The sequence below is a fragment of the Pseudophryne corroboree genome, chromosome 7 (genome assembly GCF_028390025.1).
Source record: "Pseudophryne corroboree isolate aPseCor3 chromosome 7, aPseCor3.hap2, whole genome shotgun sequence".
In the NCBI taxonomy this organism is placed as follows: Eukaryota; Metazoa; Chordata; class Amphibia; order Anura; family Myobatrachidae; genus Pseudophryne; species Pseudophryne corroboree.
In genome coordinates this window covers 320,114,966-320,141,430 of record NC_086450.1, presented here as the reverse complement: position 1 = coordinate 320,141,430, position 26,465 = coordinate 320,114,966, and the positions used below count along the sequence as shown (strand labels likewise).

General features: G+C 46.7%; 1 protein-coding gene across 1 annotated transcript in view; it reads left to right on the top strand.

Moving 5' to 3' along the window:
- Positions 1-26,465, top strand: part of LOC134945174 (uncharacterized) — a 532,944-nt gene that overhangs the window by 72,585 nt on the left and 433,894 nt on the right. Inside the window, exons 14-17 of the mRNA XM_063934300.1 lie at positions 3,841-4,012; positions 4,720-4,931; positions 7,314-7,502; positions 15,113-15,252. Coding sequence (XP_063790370.1) covers positions 3,841-4,012; positions 4,720-4,931; positions 7,314-7,502; positions 15,113-15,252 — 713 coding nt within the window. The remainder of the gene's footprint in view (positions 1-3,840; positions 4,013-4,719; positions 4,932-7,313; positions 7,503-15,112; positions 15,253-26,465) is intronic.

Genomic DNA, 26,465 nt, shown 5'->3' with positions numbered 1-26,465 from the left:
TGGTGCATAATGTGTATAAGGGGTATATGGTGTGGTAAACTACACTGAAGGGCACGCCCCCTTTTGCGTGGCCACGCCCCCTTGTCAGGAGTGCGCGCGCCTTCGGCGCGCACATAATTGCACCCTTCACTTTTCCATACCCCCACTTCAAAATTTCCACTTGGGTACTACTACTGTGGGCATTATTACTATTGTGTGACCACGCCCCTTTCTTTTTGAGACCACACCCCCTTTTTGCTGCGCGCGCCTACGGCGCGCGCAATATCTTTATTTCATGGGCGCCGTGGGAAGGGGGGTGAGTTCCACCACCTCTCTAGGACCACTTTAAGCACTGCTCCTCACCATGCCTCTTCTGATGGCTGCTGCCCCAATGCAGACTGAATGGCTCCACGGCGAAGGGCACTGTGTGACTGGACTGGGAGAGACATCACAACTAGACGCTGGAACCTTTCCTTACAGACTTTGGACCATGGTGAGATGATGGCATCACACAGTTGCTGCAGATTTCTCAGCTGCACATTCTTGCTTCGAATCTCCGGCTCCACCACATCCCAAAAGTGCTCTGTTATATTGTCATCTGCTGACTATTCAGGCACAGGAGCTCACTGAACTTACTGTCATGTTTGTAGAAACACTTTTAAATGATGTCTGCTTTTTAATATTGGGCCTGATTCAGAGTTGTTTGCCAAATTGATTTTTATGCAGAGTTCTGATGTTTTATGATCTGCACATGCCAGTGGCGTAACTAGAAATTTTTCTCCCCCAAGCCAAAAAATTCTTTGGCGCCCCACCCCCCCCCCCCCACCCCCACCCGCCGCATAATTGGGAGCAAGAAAGGGATAAATGCAAAAAAAGGGGCGTGGTTTTGTTGGAATGGGCGTGGTTTCTCATAAAGGGGCGTGGTATTGCAGGAAAAGACTACCTTATACCCCAGTTTTGCAACCTGCACGCCCAGACGTTAGCCACCACAGGAAAGAAAAATAATCCTGATTCATGCCCCTTACATTATTTGTCATTTTTCCTCCTTATAGTAATGCCCAGTATACATTATGCCACATACTGCAATGGCCCTTAGACATTATTCCACACACAATAATGCACATGACACATTATGCCACACACCATAATGCCCCCGACACATTATGCCACACACCGTAATGCCTGTGACACATTATGCCACACACCGTAATGCCTGTGACACATTATGCCACACACCGTAATGCCCCCGACACATTATGACAGGAATCGCAATGCCCGTTATACATTATGCTATACACTGCAATGCCCCTGATACATTATAGCACATACAATGCCTGTGACACATTATGACACACACCGCAATGACCTTGAGACATTATACCACAATGCCCGTGATATAGTATACCATACACCGTAATGCCTGTGACACATACTGCAATGCCCTGCCCGTTATACCCTATGCCACACACCGCAATGCCCGTTATGTATTATGCCACACTGCAATGACCCTGAGACATTATACCACATACCACAATGCCCGTGATATAGTATACCACACACCGTAATGCCTGACACATTATGACACACACCGCAATGTCCGTGATACATTATGCCACACACTGCAATGACCCTGAGACATTATACCACATATCACAATGCCCGCGATATAGTATACCATACACCGTAATGCCTGTGACACATTATGACACACACCGCAATGTCCGTGATACATTATGCCACACACCGTAATGCCCATTACACATTAAGTCCTACAGTAAGGCTTCTAATTACTTTTCAATTACCTTCTCGTTGTCAGGGGTTTCATGCACTGGGTGTCATGCTCGTTGCCAGGTGTTTCATGCACTGGGTGTCATGCTCGTTGTCAGGTGTTTCATGCACTGGGTGTCATGCTCGTTGCTAGGAGGTAGTCCTTGTTGCTAGGGCTGTGCTCCCAGTGCCACATATGACCCCAGTGCCAGATATTCCCCCACGGTGCCAGGTACTCACATGCCCCCGGTGCCAAATATAGCCCCCCCCATGTGCCAGGTACACATATACCCCCCCCCAGTGCCACATATGCCCCCAGTGCCAGATATTCCCCCCCAGTGCCACATATGCCCCCAGTGCCAGATATTCCCCCCGTGCCAGATATGCCGCCAGTGCCATATATTCCCCCCCAGTGCCACATATGCCCCCAGTGCCAGATATTCCCCCAGTGCCAGATATCCCCCCTAGTGCCAGACATCCCCCCCCAGTGCCATATATGCCCCAGTGCCAGACATCCCCCCCCCAGTGCCAGATATCCCCCCCAGTGCCAGACATCCCCCCCCAGTGCCATATATGTCCCAGTGCCAGACATCCCCCCCCAGTGCCATATATGCCCCAGTGCCAGACCCCCCCCCCCAGTGCCAGATATCCCCCCCAGTGCCAGACATCCCCCCCAGTGCCAGACATCCCCCCCCCAGTGCCATATATGCCCCAGTGCCAGATATCCCCCCTAGTGCCAGACATCTCCCCCCCCAGTGCCATATATGCCCCAGTGCCAGACATCCCCCCCCCAGTGCCAGATATCCCCCCCAGTGCCAGACATCCCCCCCCCAGTGCCATATATTCCCCAGTGCCAGACATCCCCCCCCCCAGTGCCATATATGCCCCAGTGCCAGATATCCCCCCTAGTGCCAGACATCTCCCCCCCAGTGCCATATATGCCCCAGTGCCAGACATCCCCCCCCCCCCAGTGCCAGATATTCCTCCCAGTGCCGCCGTCGCTTATTGGAGGGACACGGAGGGCACAGATCGCCTCTCCTGTGTCCCTCCTGCTGCATCATCTCCGGCGGCCGCGGGTCTAATAGGGGGAAGTGCCGTCCGTGAGCCAATTAGAGCTCACGGACGGCACTTCCCCCTATTAGACCCGCGGCCGCCGGAGATGATGCAGGAGGGACACAGGAGAGGCACACGCTGTGCCGTCCGTGTCCCTCCAACAAGCGGCGGCGGGAAGGAGAAAGCAGTCTGACATGCGGGCGCTCGTCCGCATGTCAGTCTGCTGTAATCAGTGGCGCCCTCACAGCCCCTCGCCCCCAAGCCACCGCGAGGACTGCGGGGGCAGTAGTTACGCCACTGGCACATGCGCAGGAGCTGCACTTTGCATGTGCAGATCTGGTCTAGCAATGTCAGAGCAGAGCGATTGCAGACATCAGGTAAGTAACAGTCTGCAGCGGTTTTGGGGTGGGGAGGTGGACCAATGCAGAATATGGGACCCATTTACTGGGCATGCTGAAGCCAGTGTGTATGTCCATGAATGTAGTTTCATTGGTCCCAGTAGCAAGTGGTTTGCCGGACATCCTGAGTAACCTGACAGTTACGCAGATGTCTGGTGACTGCCCAGTATTCATGCAGTGGATCTGATGCTGTATTTTTTGAGACAGCCAGTGGATTTCAGAAGTCAACAGTAGAGAGTAGACACAGTCTATTCACACAAGATGTCTGCTGTGGCCTTAGTATATTGTAGCACACCTGCTGAATACAAAGATGCTGCAGTGGTGCCTTTAGTGATCATCTCTAAATCAGACCCATGGGGGTTATCCGGCTCCTAGTAGCCATAAGAAGTCTACCTTTCTTTATTAACTTTCTTTGGACAACATGTGTTTATTATCTTAAGTATGAGATAATGAGATGAAATGACAAGCATCAACTATAAAAATGTAACAAACATTTGAAATGGTTGTCGCTTTATTTATAATGAAAAATAAAAAAGTTATATTAATAAAGCTAGTCCCTAAAATACTTCAAGTAGTCCCTGTAATACTTATTTACCTTTATTTCGATAAAATGTTGATGACAGAATGTGCACTTATTTTTTAGTTCACACTACAAGTTTCCGAGAAACAGGTGAATTACAGAACACAACTTCTACATACTCACTCCGCTCTAGAAAGCAACACCAACTTCAAAGTACAGTACAATGACCGTATGCCGTTTGTTGCTGGACTACAGTGGAAAGACACGTCCAAAAATGACCTTCAGAAATGGGAAGGTAAAATTGAACATCTATCTTTGTGAATATGCAATGGGGGAGATGTACAAAACTATATAAAGAGGACAAATGGAGGGGTTGGCCTTAGCAACCAATCAATCAGATTCGGATTAGATGCTATGCCAACCATTCCTCTTGTTTGATACATCTCCCCCTAAATAGGAATTATGTGAACCTTTAGGATTATACCCAGTTGTCATGTAACTTTGGAAAGTTGGGTTGCATATAACTTGACTTGAGGTATCTGACCAGCTTCAGAATACACCTGGAAACTTAATTCAATGTTAGAAACTACAACCCTGTACACATGGGGAGAGAAGTGTGCTGAGCGATCTATCACAGACCGCTCAGCACACAGCGCGATGTGCGATGAGCAAGGATGGGACGGGGGGGTGGGGCGCTCATTTCACCCAGCGGTGAAATGAGCGACCTGCCATATTGTGCCTGCTATTGCTGTGAGGCATATACACTGAGAGATCCGTGCTTTACTTCTAAGTAATCTGGTGATATTAGAATTTAAGCATGGATCTCTCCCTTAACATCTTAGTGCTGTGACTGTTTTCACACTGATAAGGCTCTGTAGAACAACACGTTTTTATCACCCTATACTAACTGATAAAGAGGTTTTGCTAGAAGCCGCACAACACCTTATAAGTGATCATTCTAAAATGTAGCATCTGACCTCATCATTCTCTATTTTTACTCAGGGGCGTTTACGATGGATACTCCATGGCTGTATCTATACTCAGCACTCAAACTCCATCAGCCACAGCGACATGCTTACCAGACCATAGTGGAAGTGTCTGCTGGGAAAGCTCTATCTGTCAAAAACCTAGTGTTGGAAATGTTCCATAAAGACACAGGAAGTGAGAAAGAGGGGAGAATTCATATACACACACCTACGGTTACTTACCTACGAGTCAGTCCAAGTTTACGATTGTTTATTTTCCATGTATTATTTAATGTGTATATGTTATATAGGAAGTCAGTATTAAATAGAAATCAAAAACAAAATTAGTCTTGGTAACACAACCATTTTTGGGAAAGGGGGTAACTGCAAATATTAAGGATCCCCTGAAAGAGATATCTGTGTTGATCCCCCATTTCCAATCTCAAAAGCAGCCCCTTTTCAAATCTGACTTCGTATTTTGAGCTTGACCCCAGTAGCTAACGTCATATTTATGTATCACTATTGAAGGTATATAAAGTTAGAGTTGTGCTACAAAGTTTTTCCACACAGCATTACATAGACAGAGATGGGTAGGAAGGGTTTTTTCATCTACAAAAAAGCAGATAGTGCTTTCATCAGACTGAGAGTTGGGCAGAAGGTGCTTTCTGAGATGGTCAGGCAGTGCTTTCTTCACATTGAGATGGGCTGGTGGTGCTTTCTGTAGACAGATTTGGGCAGAAGGTGCTTTCTTCAAACTGAGATAGGCACAGTGGATTCTTCACCAGAAATGGCCAGGTTGTTCTTTCTTCAGACAGAGGTGGGTAGGTAGTGCTTTCTTAAGACAGAGATGGCCAGGGGAGCTTTCTTCAGACAGAGATGGGCAGCTAGTGATTTCTTCAGACAGAGGTGACTAGTTAGTGCTTTCTTGAAAAGAGATGGGAAGGTATTGCTTTGTCCAGATAGATGGCCAGAGAGTGCTTTCTTCTGACAGAGATGGCCAGAGAGTGTTTTCTTCTGACAGAGATGGCCAGAGAGTGCTTTCTTCTGACAGAGATAGCCAGAGAGTTCTTTCTTCCGACAGAGATGGGCAGGTTGTGATTTCTTCAGACTGAGATGGGCAGATTGTGCTTTCTTTGGACAGAAATGGCCAGGTAGTGCTTTTTTTCAAAGAGGAAAGATTGGTATTGCTTTGTTCAGATATAGATGGCCTAGTAGTGCTTTCTTCAGACAGAGATGGGCAGGTGGGCTTTTTCTTCTGACAGAGATGGCCAGGTGGGCTTTCTTATGACACAAATGGGCATGTAGTGCAGATTTTCCTTTAGTGAATTTAATGGTTTATAAGCCCAGTCTTTTTATTTAAGTACTCTTAAATGTGCTAGATATACAAGTAGATATTACTGATTAGTTGTCTTAATGATTGTGTTCATTTACACTGTTGGGTAGTGCTTTCTTCAGACAAAGATGGGCAGGTTGTGCTTTTGTCAGACAGAGATGGGCAGGTAGTGCTTTCTTCAGACAGAGATGGGCAGGTAGGGATTTCTTCAGACAGATATGGCCAGATAGTGCTTTCCTGTGACACAGTTGGCCAGGTGATGCTTTGTTCTGACAGAGGAGGCCAGGTGGTGCTTTCTTCTGACAGAGAAGGCCAGGTAGTGCTTTCTTCTGACAGAGAAGGCCAGGTGGTGCTTTCTTCTGACAGAGAAGGCCAGGTGGTGCTTTCTTCTGGCAGAGAAGGCCAGGTGGTGTTTTCTTCTGGCAGAGATGGCCTGGTGATGCTTTCGTCTGACAGAGATGGCCAGGTAGTGCTTTCTTAGCAGATGGGCAGGTAGTGAAGTTTAACCTTAAGTGAATTTAATGGTTTGAAAGCCTAATGGTTTTACTAAAGCACAATTAGATTTGCTAGGTATAGAACTAGATATTAGTGATTAGTTGTCTTAAGGGCCCCATACACTAGAACGATAATGCCCGATTTAATTCGATTTCAGGCATTTGGGCCGATATATCGGGTGAAATCGTCCATTTTGGAGTTGTTTCTGATCTGATCTGATCCGATCCGATGCGCGTTCCCGTGAACATCGGATCGGATCCTCCAGATTGAACGTGCTTCACTCATGATATGTCAGACTCCACAGGCATGGCTGGGATCGCCCAAGATATATTGTATGCAAAAGGACAGCATATGATGTATCTTGGGTGATCCTGCCGCCCGAGAGGCTGCCGGGGTGATCACCTGCAACATGTCAGACGGACATGTCGCAGTAGTGTATGGGGCCTTTTAATGATTGCGTTCATTTACACTGTTTTTTATGTAGTTTTTAAGCTTAAATACAATATTTTGAAAAACAGTTAAAAATGTTATCACTTTTAACTCCAATTCCTCTGTTTCCACGCCATAATCTCTCTGTCAGTTTTACTGCTATTTTTTATTGCACACTAAAACCCTGTGCAATTATTTTCTAGCTGGCTCCAAAACATGTATAAAAATTCTGCAGGAGTAGAATAAACAATAGTAAATCATATCCACTGTAAAGTAATCAGAAATGTATTCAGCATACTGCATTTGATTTATGTTTTTTTTAGGCCTGTGAGTTCTAATTACAAATACTTTGAATTGATTCATCTTGTCCTTAGGCTTCCTCTGTGAATTTCATTGGAGGCAATTCCTTCCGAAGTTACAGTGAAATGGTGTCGCTGTGGAATCAACTAATTAAAAATGAGATTCACTTGGAAAATAATGAGAAAATTAAGATTCTTTCATTCAAGATCAAGAGTGCAAAACAGGAGTTTAATGTGACAGCTGATTATTGGATCACGGACTTGGTACGTTACAGACATTTTAAAGATTCACTTACCGTGTCTGTGTTACCGGCATATTGTCATTGCGTATAATAACTGAATTCTAAATTTACTGGTAACATATATATCTGACACTTTGATTAAGCTTTATGAACTTAGCAACTTGGTACAATTTTACTTCAATTTAAGATAAAGAGGAGTTGGATAAGCAAAATACACTTTGTCAGTAGATAGAAATCTGTGCTCAAATGCAATTGAGCAGATGCTGAGGTCAACACCATAATGTACAAGTGTCAGTCAGGCAAATATCCTTGCCTATGAGTGGATGCAATTATTTTATCCTGCCTCGTGCAGTCCTGGTGATATCCACCCATTTTTTATGAACCTGCTGACTAGTGTTTCTCTGACGTCCTAGTGGATGCTGGGTACTCCGTAAGGACCATGGGGAATAGACGGGCTCCGCAGGAGACTGGGCACTCTTAAAAGAAAGATTAGGTACTATATCTGGTGTGCACTGGCTCCTCCCTCTATGCCTCTCCTCCAGACCTCAGTTAGAATCTGTGCCCGGCCAGAGCTGGATGCACCTAGTGGGCTCTCCTGAGCTTACTAGAAAAGAAAGTATTTGTTAGGTTTTTTATTTTCAGTGAGATCTGCTGGCAACAGACTCACTGCTACGAGGGACTGAGGGGAGAGAAGCAAACCTACCTGCTTGCAGCTAGCTTGTGCTTCTAAGGCTACTGGACACCATTAGCTCCAGAGGGATCAAACACAGGGCCCGACCTCGATCGTCCGTTCCCGGAGCCGTGCCGCCGTCCCCCTTGCAGAGCCAGAAGACGGAAGAACCAGGAGAAAATCGGCGGCTGAAGACTCCGGTCTTCAATAAGGTAGCGCACAGCACTGCAGCTGTGCGCCATTGCTCCTACAGCACACCACACTCCGGTCACTGGTGGGTGCAGGGCGCTGGGGGGGGGCGCCCTCGGCTGCAATATGTATACCTTTTTGGCAAAATGCACATAATACAGTTATAAACTGTATATGTGCCTAATCCCCCGCCATAAATATTATTAAAAAAGCGGGAGAAGCCCGCCGCTGAAGGGGCGGGGCTATCTTCCTCAGCACAGCCAGCGCCATTTTCTCTTCACAGCTCCGCTGGAAGGACACTCCCCAGGCTCTCCCCTGCAGTATACACTACGAGAAGGGTAAAAAAGAGAGGGGGGGCACATAAATTTAGGCGCAAAAGGTGATATAAGCAGCTATTGGGGGAAAATTCACTTTGTGTTAGTGTAAATCCCTCTGTTATATAGCGCTCTGGTGTGTGCTGGCATACTCTCTCTCTGTCTCCCCAAAGGACTTTGTGGGGTCCTGTCCTCAGTCAGAGCATTCCCTGTGTGTGTGTGCGGTGTGTCGGTACGGCTGTGTCGACATGTTTGATGAGGACGCTTACGTGGAGGCGGAGCAGGAGCCGATAAGTGTGATGTCGCCCCCTGCGGGGCCGACACCAGAGTGGATGGATATGTGGAAGGTATTAACCGACAGTGTCAACTCCTTGCATAAAAGGTTCGATGACGTAACAGCTTTGGGACAGCCGGCATCTCAGCCCGCGCTTGCCCAGGCGTCTCAGAGGCTATCAGGGGCTCAAAAATGCCCGCTACCTCAGATGGCAGACACAGATGTCGACACGGAGTCTGACTCCAGTGTAGACGAGGATGAGACAAATGTACAATCCACAAGGGCCATCCGATGCATGATTACGGCAATGAAAAATGTGTTGCACATTTCTGACATTAACCCGGTTACCACTAAAAAGGGTATTATGTTTGGGGAGAAAAAGCAGACAGTGACTTTTCCCCCATCTGATGAGTTAAATGAATTGTGTGAAGAAGCGTGGTGTTCCCCAGATTATTTATTTATTAACAGTTTCTTATATAGCGCAGCATATTCCGTTGCGCTTTACAATTAGAACAACAGTAATAGAACAAAACTGGGTAAAAACAGACAGACATAGAGGTAGGAAGGCCCTGCTCGCAAGCTTACAATCTAGAAATTAGTGATTTCTAAGAGGTTACTAATGGCGTACCCTTTCCCGCCAACGGACAGGTTGCGTTGGGAAACATCCCCTAGGGTGGACAAGGCGCTCACACGCTTATCAAAAAAGGTGGCACTGCCGTCTCAGGATACGGCCGCCTTAAAGGAGCCTGCAGATAGAAAGCAGGAGGCTATCCTGAAGTCTGTGTATACACACTCAGGTACTATACTGAGACCTGCTATTGCTTCAGCATGGATGTGTAGTGCTGCAGCAGCATGGTCTGATACCCTGTCAGATAACATTGATTCCCTTGACAGGGATACTATTTTGCTAACCATAGAGCATATTAAAGACGTAGTCTTATATATGAGGGATGCACAGAGGGACATTTGCCGGCTGGCATCTGGAATTAATGCAATGTCTATTTCTGCCAGGAGAGTATTATGGACTCGGCAGTGGACAGGTGATGCTGATTCTAAAAGGCACATGGAAGTTTTGCCTTATAAAGGTGAGGAATTGTTTGGGGACGGTCTCTCGGGGGTTCACTACGGCTGGCCGGCGGTCGGACTCCCGGCGACCAGCATACCGGCGCCGGGAGGCCGACCGCCGGCTTACCGACAGTGTGGAGAGCGCAAATGAGCCCCTTGCGGGCTCGCTGCGCTCGCCACGCTACGGGCACGGTGGCGCGCTACGCGCGCCACACTATTTTATTCTCCCTCTATGGGGGTCGTGGACCCCCACGAGGGAAAATAAGTGTCGGTATGCTGGCGGTCGGGCTCCCGGCGCCGGTATACTGAGCGCCGGGAGCCCGACCGCCGGCATACAGAAGACCACCCTCTCTCGGACCTCGTATCCACAGCAACAGCTGGGAAGTCGACTTTTTTACCTCAGGTTCCCTCACAGCCTAAGAAAGCACCGTATTATCAAGTACAGTCCTTTCGGCCACAGAAAGGGAAGCGGGTCAGAGGCGCGTCCTTTCTGCCCAGAGGCAGGGGTAGAGGGAAAAAGCTGCACCAGACAGCCAGTTCCCAGGAACAAAAATCCTCCCCTGCTTCCACTAAGTCCACCGCATGCTGCTGGGGCTCCACAGGTGGAGCCAGATGCGGTGGGGGCCCGTCTCCGGAACTTCAGCGACCAGTGGGTTCGCTCACAGGTGGATCTCTGGGTTCTACAAGTGGTATCTCAGGGATACAAGCTGGAGTTCGAGGCGTCTCCCCCTCGCCGTTACCTCAAATCAGCCTTGCCAGCTACTCCCAAGGAAAGGGAGGTAGTACTGGCGGCAATTCACAAGCCGTACCTTCAGCAGGTGATAATCAAAGTTCCCCTCCTTCAACAGGGACGGGGTTACTATTCCACAATGTTTGTGGTACCGAAACCAGACGGTTCGGTGAGACCCATTCTAAATTTGAAATCCTTGAACACTTATATAAGGAAGTTCAAGTTCAAAATGGAATCGCTCATGGCGGTTATTGCAAGCCTGGAAGAGGGGGATTTTATGGTGTCACTGGACATCAAGGATGCTTACCTACATGTCCCCATTTACCCGCCTCACCAGGAGTACCTCAGGTTTGTGGTACAGGACCGCCATTACCAATTCCAGACGTTGCCGTTTGGTCTGTCCACGGCACCGAGGGTATTTACCAAGGTAATGGCATAAATGATGATACTCCTTCGAAAGAAGGGAGTTATAATTATCCCGTACTTGGACGATCTCCTTATAAAGGCAAGGTCCAAGGAGCAGTTGTTAGTCGGAGTAGCACTATCTCGGGAAGTGCTACAACAGCACGGCTGGATTCTGAATATCCCAAAGTCGCAGCTGATTCCTACGACGCGTCTGCTGTTCTTGGGCATGATTCTGGACACAGAACAGAAGAAGGTGTTTCTCCCGGAGGAGAAGGCCAAGGAGTTGTCATCTCTGGTCAGAGACCTCCTGAAACCAAAACAGGTGTCGGTGCATAACTGCACGCGAGTTCTGGGAAAGATGGTAGCTTCTTACGAAGCAATTCCCTTCGACAGGTTCCATGCAAGGATCTTTCAGTGGGATCTGTTAGACAAGTGGTCCGGATCGCATCTTCAGATGCATCGGCTGATCACCCTGTCCCCGAGGGCCAGGGTGTCTCTGCTGTGGTGGCTGCAGAGTGCTCATCTTCTCGAGGGCCGCAGATTCGGCATTCAGGACTGGGTCCTGGTGACCACGGATGCAAGCCTCCGAGGTTGGGGGGCAGTCACTCAGGGAAGAAACTTCCAAGGACAGTGGTTGAGTCAGGAGACTTCCCTACACATAAATATTCTGGAACTAAGGGCCATTTACAATGCCCTAAGTCAAGCATAACCCCTGCTTCAAGACCAACCGGTGCTGATTCAGTCAGACAACATCACGGCGGTCGCCCATGTAAACCGACAGGGCGGCACAAGAAGCAGGATGGCGATGGCAGAAGCCACAAGGATTCTCTGATGGGCGGAGAATCACGTGCTAGCACTGTCAGCGGTGTTCATTCCGGGAGTGGACAACTGGGAAGCAGACTTCCTCAGCAGGCACGACCTCCACCCTGGAGAGTGGGGACTTCATCCAGAAGTCTTCACGCAGATTGTAAACCGTTGGGAACGGCCACAGGTGGACATGATGGCGTCCCGCCTCAACAAAAAGCTAAAAAAATATTGCGCCAGGTCAAGAGACCCTCAGGCGATAGCTGTGGACGCACTAGTGACACCGTGGGTGTACCAGTCGGTTTATGTGTTCCCTCCTCTTCCTCTCATGCCCAAGGTACTGAGGATAGTAAGAAAGAGAGGAGTAAGAACTATACTCATCGTTCCGGATTGGCCAAGAAGAACTTGGTACCCAAAACTACAAGAAATGATCTCAGAGGACCCATGGCCTCTGCCTCTCAGACAGGACCTGTTACAGCAGGGGCCGTGTCTGTTCCAAGACTTACCGCGGCTGCGTTTGACGGCATGGCGGTTGAACGCCGGATCCTAACGGAAAAGGGCATTCCAGATGAAGTGATTCCTACGCTGATAAAGGCTAGGAAAGACGTGACAGCACAACATTATCACCGTATATGGCGAAAATATGTTGCTTTGTGTGAGGCCAGGAAGGCCCCAACAGAGGAATTTCAGCTGGGTCGATTTCTGCACTTCCTACAGTCAGGAGTGACTATGGGCCTAAAATTGGGATCCATTAAAGTCCAGATTTCAGCCCTGTCTATTTTTTTTCAAAAAGAACTGGCTTCACTGCCTGAAGTTCAGACGTTTGTTAAGGGAGTGCTGCATATTCAGCCCCCTTTTGTGCCTCCAGTGGCACCTTGGGATCTCAACGTAGTGTTGGATTTCCTAAAATCACATTGGTTTGAGCCACTTCAGACCGTGGAGTTGAAGTATCTCACGTGGAAGGTAGTCATGCTGTTGGCCTTGGCCTCAGCTAGGCATGTGTCAGAATTGGCGGCTTTGTCCTGTAAAAGCCCATATCTGATTTTCCATATGGACAGGGCAGAATTGAGGACTCGTCCCCAATTTCTCCCTAAAGTGGTATCAGCGTTTCATTTGAACCAACCTATTGTGGTGCCTGCGGCTACTCGGGACTTGGAGGATTCCAAGTTGCTGGACGTAGTCCGGGCCCTGAAAATCTATGTTTCCAGGACGGCTAGAGTCAGAAAAACTGACTCGCTGTTTATCCTGCATGCACCCAACAAGCTGGGTGCTCCTGCTTCAAAGCAGACTATTGCTCGTTGGATCTGTAGCACGATTCAACTTGCACATTCTGCGGCTGGACTGCCGCATCCTAAATCATTAAAGCCCATTCCACAAGGAAGGTGGGCTCTTCTTGGGCGGCTGCCCGAGGGGTCTCGGCTTTACAACTTTGCCGAGCTGCTACTTGGTCGGGATCAAACACTTTTGCAAAATTCTACAAGTTTGATACCCTGGCTGAGGAGGACCTTGAGTTTGCTCATTCGGTGCTGCAGAGTCATCCGCGCTCTCCCGCCCGTTTGGGAGCTTTGGTATAATCCCCATGGTCCTTACGGAGTACCCAGCATCCACTAGGACGTCAGAGAAAATAAGAATTTACTCACCGGTAATTCTATTTCTCGTAGTCCGTAGTGGATGCTGGGAGCCCATCCCAAGTGCGGACTTTCTGCAATACATGTATATAGTTATTGCTTAACTATAGGATTAGTGTTCTGAGCCATCTGTTGAATGAGGCTCAGTTGTTTCATACTGTTAACTGGGTATAGTTATCACAAGTTGTATGGTGTGATTGGTGTGGCTGGTATGAGTATTACCCTGGATTCCAAATCCTTTCCTAGTAATGTCAGCTCTTCCGGGCACAGTTTCCCTAACTGAGGTCTGGAGGAGGGGCATAGAGGGAGGAGCCAGTGCACACCAGATATAGTACCTAATCTTTCTTTTAAGAGTGCCCAGTCTCCTGCGGAGCCCGTCTATTCCCCATGGTCCATACGGAGTACCCAGCATCCACTACGGACTACGAGAAATAGAATTACCGGTGAGTAAATTCTTATTTTTCTCATAATCCTGTTTTTATTTAATGTGGTTATTGTGGATCATTTACAAATCACAAAATAATCACAATCCAGTGCATTTAGTTGTGCACAATTTGTCTACTTGTCCACAAACACAATCAGTTTTTGGGAATTACTGCTGTGAAATGGCTCTGCATGGCCTCTGATGCAAATGCACTAACAATGCTAGAAAGAGTAAAAACTTCACTTGAAAGTCTGAATACTAGTTCAACTTTTCCAACTACTCCTAAAATAACGCTCAGAGAAGTCTCATTTGGATGGATAACGACTCATAAGAGTTCTGAAAATGATGGCTGTCTTTATTATATGTCACACCGTATGACTATTACAGATGTGTCCACATACACATTTCCTATATCTTGCCATGTATGGCGTGGTTTGGCATGCCATAGATTCAGTGATTTAGATAGCCATGCTTTGTGATTTTTCTTACTTTGCTTCTGTAATATGCTACTGTATACGTACTCTATTATGGCAAACAAAAATGTTTCAATTCATCAACTCGCTACTCATAGTAAATAGCTTAGCTGTGCTACGCATGGCGTGCCAAATTGAGCAAAATAGAAAAGGTGTATGTGGACACATCTGTATATATAAGATGTACAGTATAGGCTGAGACTTGATTGCAGCCACTAGCATAGACATGGAAAAATCAAGCCCTTTGGATAACCTACTCTATGAAGCCCACTTTAACCCTGAAATCCCCATAAACACCCCTCCCACCACCACCCTTTAAAGCTCATTTAAGCAAAACCTTCTGTTTGCATGTTAGCATAATAAAAGCATATTAGTGCACAATAAAGGCGTATTAGACATATTGAGCAACACACATCCTGATCTACCCATCTCAATCCGTCACAAGAAGCTAAATAGTGCAACTCCTCATCTGCAGCCATCTTCTTAACTAAGCCACTGCCTTTCCCATATAAATGGGAAGATTTGTATAAAATTGGACACATGAACCTCACACTGTCTCATCTGCTATGTACAGTAAGCCTGTATTTTATGTTTTAAAAAAATATATATATATTTTTTTTTCAAAATTACTTACTAAAATATGTCTATTTTTTTAGCCAAAAAAGTCAAATTTTCTATTAAAGACAGTGTGGGTAGATCAGAAGAGCATCCCCTTAGTTATACAGCTGAACGGGCAGATCGAGGATGTGAAAAAAGAAATTATGTTCTATCAGAAACGTGGACTCATCCATTTCAGGTATTGTCTGTTTAGAAGAACTTTACTAACATTAAAGACATAGAAGTTATACAAAAAAGGGCAAACACACCATCACCAGGCCCAGTAACATGAATTTGAATGGTCCATTATTGTGATCATGGTGGAATCAAGTCAAGAAAATAAATTATATATTATTTAATTATGATGAATCCCAATGATATGGCTACCAGTGAATTTACTGTGTACAGATATCTCAGAGTTAAATGGATCCTGAATCTAACCGGCCTGGTATTGTCACACAGAGGATTATTTATATGCAAAGAGCCTGGAATCTTCCTGAAAGATAAGCATTTCATCAATAGTTTATCAACAACCCAGATCTTGTTCCTACAGATAACAATAGTTGAGGATCTCTCCTAGGTCTTTGGTATCTCCTGTAGGGAAAATACACCAAAAGCAATACTCTTTGGGGTATATTCAATTCCTGTCCTAATTTCCGACAGGTTGAAAAAACTGAACTTTCTGCAGCAAGTTACATTGGTTTCCACAGGAAAACATCTGGGTGTAGAGTGGATCTTGATCCAGAGGCACCAACAGGCTAAAGCTTTAGGCTGTCCCAGGATGCATTGGGGCCTTCTCTATAACCCACCCTCCAGGCACTGTGAGCTCAGCTAAGTTTCAGTTGATGTCTGCAGCAGCAGGTCACTTAGCAGGTGGGCTGCACTGGGCAGCCCTGAAAGAGCTTTTTCTGACAGAAAATTTCTTCAAAACTGGGCTGCTAGCGCTGTATGTGATGGTGACACTTCAGCGCTGCAGCTCCATCACCTCCCAAGCAGCGTTGCATACTCCTGAGGCCTGTTCCCGGGTACTTGCGGCAGAGACGCTCCGGCTTTAGGCACACGGTCGCAGTCGCTCTCCTGGTTTGCGTGGCTGCTACGGGGAGGAGGTAAGAGGGTCCCCCAGGTAGGACCCCCCATTAAATTGCGTTCCGTTCGCGACCTAGGGAGACGGGTCGCGGCACTGGCATGGACACTGTCACCAAGCAGGGACCCCACTAGACTACCGGGGCAATAGAGCACAGGTCGAGTGTACTGACACCCCATTTAATAAGACTCGCTAGTACCTTGGGTGGAAGTCCAGCATAGGGTAGCTGGCACTTGACCTGTAGCCTCTCCCTGGCCCAGTGCGACATCTACTGTAGATTTTCTCACCCTGGACCTGCCTCACACTCTCCCTCACTCACTGACTGAGATGCTGGGTGCCATCTTATAAGCATAGTTTTGGCTAGTCTCTGGGACTGCAGGGTAAGATCTCCCTTGTAAAGCCGCATGTATGCAGTGCTGTGACTTTACAAACACTTGAGTATTCTACATGTCTTTATACAGACAGCATTAGTTAAGAAAAAGTGTACCTATTACAGGATATATTGTACGAGTATTCTGATATATACAGTACCTCCGGCCTAGGACCGTGCTGTGTTATATATATATATATATATATATATATATATATATATCTGTACATATACTAGTCCAGTGCAGTTTTATTGTTAGAATAATTATCTGCATTGCCTGTGACTGTGTGTGTCTGTATCTGCTGTGTGTTTCCCAGATATATCTATCACTATATTTTGTACCCTAAGGAAATAGGTGCATCAGGGTCATAGATATAGTGTCACAGTATTTACCTATTATGTGAATTATACTGTGTACTCAGTCACATAATACCGGATTTATTTGTTGGTGTTGTTTACTGTGTCTACAGTCACAAACTAACGGATTTATTTGCAGGTATTGTACTCTGTCTGGCTTTATCGTACTAATTCACTCTGTTGTTGCATTTGTGTATAATGTCTAAAAAGAAGGGCAGTAAGTCTGTGGATGCTCCTGCATCATGCAGAGCATGCACCAAAGATTTACCAGAGGGGGGAGCTGTGTATGATGGTCTGTGTACTATGTATCATACATCTCCCAGTCAGTCCACAGCTCCTATATCTAATCAGGAGCCACCCTGGGCTGCGTTCACAAACCTACTGGGTATTCTGGTGGAACATCTTATGCCCCCTATGGGACCACCTGTGCCATTACAGCCCCAAATTGTCCCTATGGGTAATCTGCCTTGGGCGGAAAATTTGTCTAATCAGTTGCAGCAATTAATTCATTCCTTGGTCAGACAAAAATGTACTCCAGGTCACTCTAGTTTTTCTGGGTTATTTAAGTGGGCTGCTTCCTCCTCACAATCCACAAATCTCTCAGTTGTGACATCTGAAGAGGAGGGTGAGCATACTGTCCTGTCAGACACTGAATCAGGTGTTTCTGACAAGGATTCTCCATTGCAAATTGATGTCCCTGCCCTTGTGGTTGCTATTAAGCAAATCCTACAAATCACTAATGATGAGGATTCCACTACTGTGGCTAAGAAAACTGATATAGTATGTTTAAATGGCAGAAGATGGTTAAAAATCTATTACCCCATTCTGACCATTTGGTGGACATCAATCTAATCCAGGGAAGAAATTCCTCTGTCTAAACAGGCCTTGGCTTGCTATCCTCTCCCTGCAGAATTATGTAACAAATGAGAAAATTCACCGCTGGTAGATTCTCATGTCACCCGCCTAGTGGTGTCGTCCACTCTGCCTGTCACCACTGTCACTTCACTGAAGGGACCGATAGATAAGCGTGTGCAGGGATGCCTGAAATCTATTTACTCCCTTACAGGTGCTGTACATAGACCCACTATTGCGGCCTCTTGGGCTGCAAAAGGAATTGAAGCATGGGTTCAGGCATTAGAGGAAGTGCTGCCCGATGATATATCTGACAATGCCAGACAATACCTGTGTCACATTACCACCGCTGCCTATTACATTCAGGAGGCGTCCTCTAAGGTGGGTGTGTTGGCAGCCAAGGCATCGACTACATCTGTCCTGGCTCTCTGTATTCTGTGGTTGAGGTCATGAAAAGTGGACCTAGACTCCAAAAAGATCATGGAGGTAAACCCCTTTAAGGGGGACATTTTGTTTGGGGAAGACCTAAATAAAATTGTGTCTGAATTGGCGGCTGCTAAGACTGCTTTTCTCCCAAATACTAATCCTTCTGCACAGAATGCTAAAGGTACCACTTTTTGTTCCTTTCCGCCTCAAGGGAAAGCAAAAGGTCAGGCATACCCGAGACAATCTCGTGCTCTCAAAACCACTAAGCCCAAGGCAAAGCAGTCCTGGGTGGTCCATCAGCCTGCTTCTAAACAAGACAAGCCTGCCGCATGACCGGTCGGGCCTACCCCTGGGGGACCCCAGGGTGGGAGGCCGACTTCTGCAGTTCACCCAGGTCTAGTTAATGACTCTCATGGGTACGCAGTCTCCTTCAAGAGACTTCCCCCTTGCCTGTTTTGCACCACGGTTATCCCTTCAGATCCGTTAAAGGTGAAAGCTGTGCAAAAGGTTGTGAGTTCTCTCCTGAATACAGGAGTGGTAGTGCGGTTCCTCTGGCCCAACGAGGCAGAGATTATTACTTGACCCTGTTTCTAGTTCTGAAACCCAATGGGTCTTTCCGGCCTATACTCAACCTCAAATCACTGAACAAGTTTGTGAGAGTGTCCAAGTTCCGTATGGAAACACTGTGCTCAATTATACTGGCAATGGAACCCGGAGACTATATGGTATCCCTGGATATACAGCATGCGTACCTACATATACCTATTACCATGTCGCATCAGCAGTATCTGCGGTTTGCTATTGACAACCTCCACTATTAGTTCCAGACTCTGCCATTTGGACTGGCTATGGCTCCTCGGATCTTCACCAAGGTCATGGCCATAATGACGGCCCATCTCCGTCACCAGGGAGACAGGATCCTGCCGTATCTGGACGACTTGCTGATTCTGACAAACTCCCACGATGTCTTCCTCAGTCATCTACAACTGATGGTAAGCTTCCTTCAAACCTACGGGTGGCTCATCAATTGGAAGAAATCCTCACTGGTCCCAGCTCAGAGCATGGTGCACCTGGGGGCACTCCTGGACACACACAGTCAAAGACTGTTTCTGTCTCCAGAAAAAGTCATCAGACTTAAAGACAGGATAAGATGCTTCCTTTGTCACCCCAGAGTGTCGATACACTCGGCAATGCAATTACTTGGCCTGATGGTGTTGGCATTCGGCATGGTAGAGTACGCTCAATTTCATTCTCACCCTCTGCAGAGGTTAATCCTTTCCAACTGGGATGGCCTACCTCATCAGATCAGATCTCACATGATCACTTTGACTCCGGAGGTTCATCTGTCGCTGACCTGGTGGCTACAGGACCATCAATTGAGCAGAGGCTGTCCCGTCTGGATCACCGACTGGGTCCTGCTGACAACGGACACCAGTCTGAGGGGATGGGGTGCTGTGTAGGAGCAACACATTTTTCAGGGTCGCTGGACCAAGAAGGAGTCACTCCTCACAATAAACATTCAGAAGTTGCGGCCGGTGTTCAATGCATTGACTCTCGCCCTGCCTCTGGTACAGAGCAGGCTGGTTCAAGTGCGGTCAGACAATGCCCTACGGTGGCATACGCAAACCATCAAGGCAGCACTCAAAGCCACATGGATATGATGGAAGCATCAAAAATCCTTTGTTGGGTCTGCCAGCAATATCGCCAGTGTTAATTCCGGGCATCCTAAACTGGGAAGCGGACTTCCTCAGTCACCAAGACGTGCACGCTGGAGAGTGGAGTCTTCATCCAGAAGTCTTTCAACTCCTAGTGGACAAGTGAGGTCTTCCAGACGTAGACCTGATTGTGTCTTCGGTTCCGGTCTTCCGATCAAGGACCAGGAATCCTCAAGCAGCATTCGTGGATGCACTGGTGATTCCATGGAACTTTCGGCTGCCCTACGTGTTCTCTCCAGTGTCACTCCTACCCAGGTAGCTGCGGAAGTTCAAACAAGAAGGAGGATTTCTACTTCTAGTCACTCCAGCGTGGCCCAGACGGCATTGGTTCTCAGACCTGCAGGGTCTATCGACAGAGCGTCCTCTTCTACTTCCTCAGTGCCCAGACCCTTGTCTTTATCTGGACCTTGCCAGCCTGGCTTTGACAGCGTGGCTCTTGAGGCATCACTCCTGAGAGCCAAATGATTATCTGAGGCGGTCATCCAAACTATGTTGAGAGCCCACAAAATAGCATCTGCTCAGATTTATTACAGGGTCTGGAATTCTTACTTAACCTGGTATGCTGATAAGAATTATGATGCATACAGGGTAGTGGACAAGTGGAATAGCCTCCCAGCAGAGGTGGTAGAGGCTAAGACTGTAGAGCACTTTAAAAATGCTTGGGATAGGCATATGAATATCTTTACAAAGAATTAAGGTTCAAAAAGGGTTGAGATTACCTAAATGATAAAAAAGGGGCAGACTAGATGGGCCAAGTGGTTCTTATCTGCCGTCAAATTCTATGTTTCTATGTTTACAGATTCAGAAATTCCAGAATTGTGGCTTTTCTGCAAAGAGGCCTAGACTTAGGCCTTTGTCTGGCCTCCCTCAAGGTACACATATCTGCCTTGTCGGTTTTTCAGAGAAAAATTGCATCTATAACTGACGTTCATACATTCACTGAGGGTATTTTATGTGTTCAGCCTACCTATGTCCCTCCCATGGCTCCATTGGATCTGTCTGTTGTCCTGAATGCCCTACAAGAGTCTCCATTTGAACCTCTTGAGATGGTGGACCTTAAATGGCTCACGGCCAAGGTCTTGTTTTTACTGGCTATTGCCTCTGCAAGAAGGGTGTTGGACTTAGGCGCATTGTCCTGTCATCCACCCTTTCTAATATTTCATCGTGACCGGGCAGATCTTAGAACTCGCCCAGGTTATTTACCTAAGGTGGTGTCATCTTTTCACCTTTTCACCTTAACCAAGACATTGTGGTTCCAGCCTTTATCTCTTCTGATTTGTCCTCCAAAGAGCAGTCTTTGGATGTGGTACGGGCTCTCTGTATATATATATATATATATATGGAGAGGACTGCCTCTATTAGGAGGTCAGATTCCCTTTTTGTTTTGTTTGGTTTTCACAAACATGGCTGGCCTGCGAATAAGCAAACCTTGGCCAGATGGATTAGAATGGTGAGTGCACAAGCTTATGCACATGCTGGTCTCCCAGCTTCTGCGGCTATTAATGCCCATTCTACTCAGACTGTTGAACCTTCTTGGGTGGCCCGCCGTGGTGCGTCTGCAGAACAATTGTGCAAGGCGGCTACGTGGTTCTCTGTGAACATGTTTATTAGGTTCTATGCCTTTGATACTTCCGCCCAGGATGCTTCCTTTGATTGCTGGATTCTCATACCCGCTAAACCACGTCCTCTCCCTTGAGGAACTGCTTTAGATCATCCCCGATGTTTCCCTGTTGAAACCAATGTAACCTGCTGCAGAAAAGGAGAGTTATGGTAGACTTACCATTCTTAACTCTCTTTCTGTGAGGTACATTGGGTTCAACAGGGCGCCCACCCTGACGCACCTAGCTTCTATGGGTTTGTATGGCATTAGCCGATTGTCCCTTCTCCTGTTGTGAGAATGTGGGTCTATGTGCTTAACATCTACCTTCTTGCTTACCTGCTCCTGCATTGGACTGGTTAACAAAACTGAGCTCACAATGCCTGGAGGCAGGGTTATAGAGGAGGCCCCAATGCATCCTGGGATAGCCTAAAGCTTTAGCCTGTTGATGCCTCTGGATCAAGATCCACTCTACATCCAGATGGTTCCCTGTGTAACCCAATGTACCTCACAGAAAGAGAGTTAACAATGGTAAGTCTACCATATCTCTCCTTTTTCACCGTTTTTAGGGCAAATTTCGATTCACCCTATTCAATATGTGACGTTTTTTCGACTTGTCTGAAATTCTGACACTGTCGAAAAACAGGTGGATCGGCGAATTCGATGCTGATCCACCTGTTTTGGCAAATTTGTCTGCATTTTTGCACATTTTTTGTCCCGTTTTCGCCCAGGCCAATTCGACTTTAAAAAAAGTCGGATTGGCATGGGCGAAAATGGGACAAAAGTCATTGAAAACGCCAGCAAATTGAATAATGAACTGTCGGATCCTCTCCGTCGGAGAAGATCCAACGGGAATTGAATATACCCCTTTGTAATCCATATTTAAGAAGGCCGTGGTTGTAATGAGTGAAGTGAGCTATATGACGTGTCAGCCATAAATAACAGTCTGATGGGAAACAACTTCATAAGGAATCCATATTTAATTATGATGTTTCATATGCCTATGTGTGCACACTCACATTCCAGTTTCATGGAAATATAATTAAAAGTATGCTTTGTTTTGGAAGAGAGATATCATAATTATTGAATCCATCAGTTGAAGTGGTTTGGAATACAAGTTGAGTATCCCATATCCAAATATTCCGAAATACGGACTTTTTTTTGAGTGAGAGTGAGATAGTGAAACCTTTGTTTTTTGATGGCTCAATGTACACAAACTTTGTTTAATACTCAAAGTTATTAAAACTATTGTATTAAATGACCTTCAGGCTGTGTGTATAAGGTGTATATGAAACATAAATGAATTGTGTGAATGTACACACACTTCGTTTAATGCACAAAGTTATAAAAAATATTGGCTAAAATTACCTTCAGGCTGTTTGTATAAGGTGTATATGTGACATAAATGCATTCTGTGCTTAGATTTAGGTCCCATCTCCATGATGGCCCTCATTCCGAGTTGTTCGCTCGGTATTTTTCATCGCATCGCAGTGAAAATCCGCTTAGTACGCATGCGCAATGTTCGCACTGCGACTGCGCCAAGTAACTTTACTATGATGAAAGTATTTTTACTCACGGCTTTTTCTTCGCTCCGGCGATCGTAATGTGATTGACAGGAAATGGGTGTTACTGGGCGGAAACACGGCGTTTCAGGGGCGTGTGGCTGAAAACGCTACCGTTTCCGGAAAAAACGCAGGAGTGGCCGGTGAAACGGTGGGAGTGCCTGGGCGAACGCTGGGTGTGTTTGTGACGTCAACCAGGAACGACAAGCACTGAAATGATCGCACAGGCAGAGTAAGTCTGGAGCTACTCAGAAACTGCTAACTCGTTTGTAATCGCAATATTGCGCGTACGTCGGTCGCAATTTTAAGAAGCTAAGATTCACTCCCAGTAGGCGGCGGCTTAGCGTGTGTAACTCTGCTACATTCGCCTTGCGAGCGATCAACTCGGAATGAGGGCCGATATCTCATTATGGTAAGCAATTATTCCAAAATACGGAAAAATCCGATATCCAAAATTCCTCTGGTCCCAAGCATTTTGGATAAGGGATACTCAACCTGTAATACTACTATAAACTGATTAGATTACTTACAGACTTTGTTTTAGCACCTCACAGAGAAATACTATATGATTTCTAAGTAACAAGAAATTAGTTAAAGATATGAAATTAAGCAACAAGGTAAGTAATTTGATATGATCATTTCTGTTTAATATAAAACATTGTTTTTCAGTTGTATTTATGAATTTGTAATCCTTTTTTTCCAGATAGCATTGTGACTTTGTAATTTTAACTTCGATTTAATAACATTCTGACTTGGTTTCTGATTTATTTTTTGGGAAAAGTCAGAGAATAACTCAAGACCTTGTTTGACTCAGCTCTGAAAATAAATCTTAGTGATGTAGTTTTGGGGATATTTTAATAATTTTTAAATAGAATAGATGGTTTTGTTTTTATTACCCTTTCACAACCACACATCATGCATGCTGAAATGAGTGTTGTCATGAAATTTGGGAATATGTCCATTTGGAGGCCCCTGCTCTATGCTTCTGACCATGGGAGGGGGAGAGGAAAGTGGGCGAGGGGAGCTGGGAAATGCCAGTAACTCCACCACCTTATACGTACTGTATCAGCTGCTTGGGGTTCACTACGGCTGGCAGGCGGTCGGGCTCCCGGCGACCAGCATCCCGGCGCCGGGAGCCCGACCGCCGGCTTACCGACAGCTTGGCGAGCGCAAATGAGCCCCTTGCGGGCTCGCTGCGCTCGCCACGCTACGGGCACGGTGGCGCGCTACGCGCGCCACACTATTTTATTCTCCCTCTATGGGGGTCGTGGACCCCCACGAGGGAAAATAATTGTCGGTATTCCGGCTGTCGGGCTCCCGGCGCCGGTATACTGAGCGCCGGGAGCCCGACCGCCGGCAAACAGAAGACCACCCAGCTGCTTGGGCTACTCTGACGCTAGTTAGACCAGTGCATACAAGCATACATGAATACAAATGAAGACTGTATGAAAGGACAGGACAACTGCTCAGAATGTACATGATTGAAAAGATTATAAACATAGCAATTAAAAGTATTGTTTTAAAAGGACTACAACAGCATGTCTGATGTGCAGGGATAGTAGGAGCAAATGAATGGAAGTGTCTCCATAAGCGTGTGTATCTTGTACATCTGGAACAGGTAATACAAGTTTAGTTTTAAAATTCATAAGTGCAGCTGAATGGGATGATATACATTGCGTCAATAGGGTCTTATCCTTGTAATTGCTAAAATGGGAGATAAACAATTAAATGGACTATCTACTACTGCACCGCTTGCATCGCTCGGTAGATCTCCCACAGCCAAAATGAATGCCACCATTTCTCTTTAGTTACCACTTACCACCAAGGACTGCTGTTTTGAAGCCTGTGGGGAAGCCAACTGGAGAACCCATGTGGTAGGGCACATTCTAATCTACTTTGAAGTGTGCGTTGTGGGAAACGGCATTTCAAGTACTGCTTAACATTACAGTATATCATAGCTTGCTGGGATCATCTGAGCATGGAGTGTACAGAGACTATGCAAGCAAACTATGGAGAGAATGCTACATACGTCTGGTTTTCTCTGACACTGTTATAATAAGAGCAGATGATGAATGATTTGTGATTATCCACTAAGAGCATCTCACAGTTAATACAGTAAAGTGTTTTTCTTTATCATCCACTAGGGGTCACTGGAGTACTCTTGGGATATGGACGGGCTTCCGTAGGAACAGCACTAAATATTTAAATTTTTAACACTCCACCCCTCCATATCCCCGAGTACTTGTCAGTGTTTTTTCTGTGCTACACGTAGCAACAGCTAGACGATTCCTATTGAAGAATTTTCTTTTTTTTCTTTTTCTTTTTTCTATTTTACACATCCCTTTCCCCCTTCCAAAAGGCAGGGTCAGGGATAGTGCAGCTGCTGAAGCAGCAGGGGCGTGTCGGGCCTCTCTGAAAGAGCTCCCTCACAGCCCACACAGCAGGCTGGCCGGCGCTTACTAAGAAGCCCCGTCGGAGCCTCTTCACATCTATAAAGGTATGTGAGGGGAGAGAACGGGGCGGTCAGCTTCCGCTGCCGCCCCGAGGTGTGGGGAAGTGTCTGCCGCCCGCCGCAGTTGCTCCGGCCGCCGGGTAACATAGCCCCGCTTCCGCTGCTCCCGCTCCCGCGTCTCTAAAGTCGGCTTCCCGCTGGTCCGGCGCGTCTTGCAGGGGGGAGACAACGGGTCCGCCGCCGCTTGTCCTGCATTTCCCCCCGTCGCTGGACCGCTGCTGCCGGGTCTCATAGCGCTAACACGCGCTCCCAGGTACCGGGGTGCCCGCTACCCGCACTGCACGCTATGGAGCAGATGCGAGGGGGTGGGAGAAAGAACAGCAGAATCAGGCTGCTGGTAGTATAGCATATAACTATATAAGATGTTTATACTGCCAGGGAGGAGATTTTTATTGTTTACACAGGCTGTTTATAATATCAGCATGAATGCAGTGATTATATGTATAAGCATGGGGGCCATTTTAACCATGTTTCCTGTGTCTTCCTCTGTGATTCCAGAACGTTCCTGTCTTACATCTCTACTCCACCGGAGGCGCAGGGGTGTTGGTGGGAATTTGGGATCACATTTCACAGTACTGGCCACGTGTACTGCACTTGGCCAGTTTTATATACAGAGACACCTTACTGCTATTTTACTGAGTCGTGCAGGTGTCTGTTTTTTGTGTATTGTATTGTCTGTCGCCATAATGAGTAAGGCACCAGCAAAAACTAAAAAGCATAATTGCAAAGTCTGTAGCAGTGTATTACCGGATGGATCTACCACATGTACAGTATGTTTTGTGAATTCGGTTCAGAATACCATTTCTGCTCCGGTTTTACAACCAATTTCCTCACCGGACCCTCCGTGGGGTATGTTAGTAAATGTACTGGATAGGTTACAAACAGAAATGACCGCCGCTCGTCAGGAGCGGGAAGCGGTAAGATCTGAGTCTAGGAT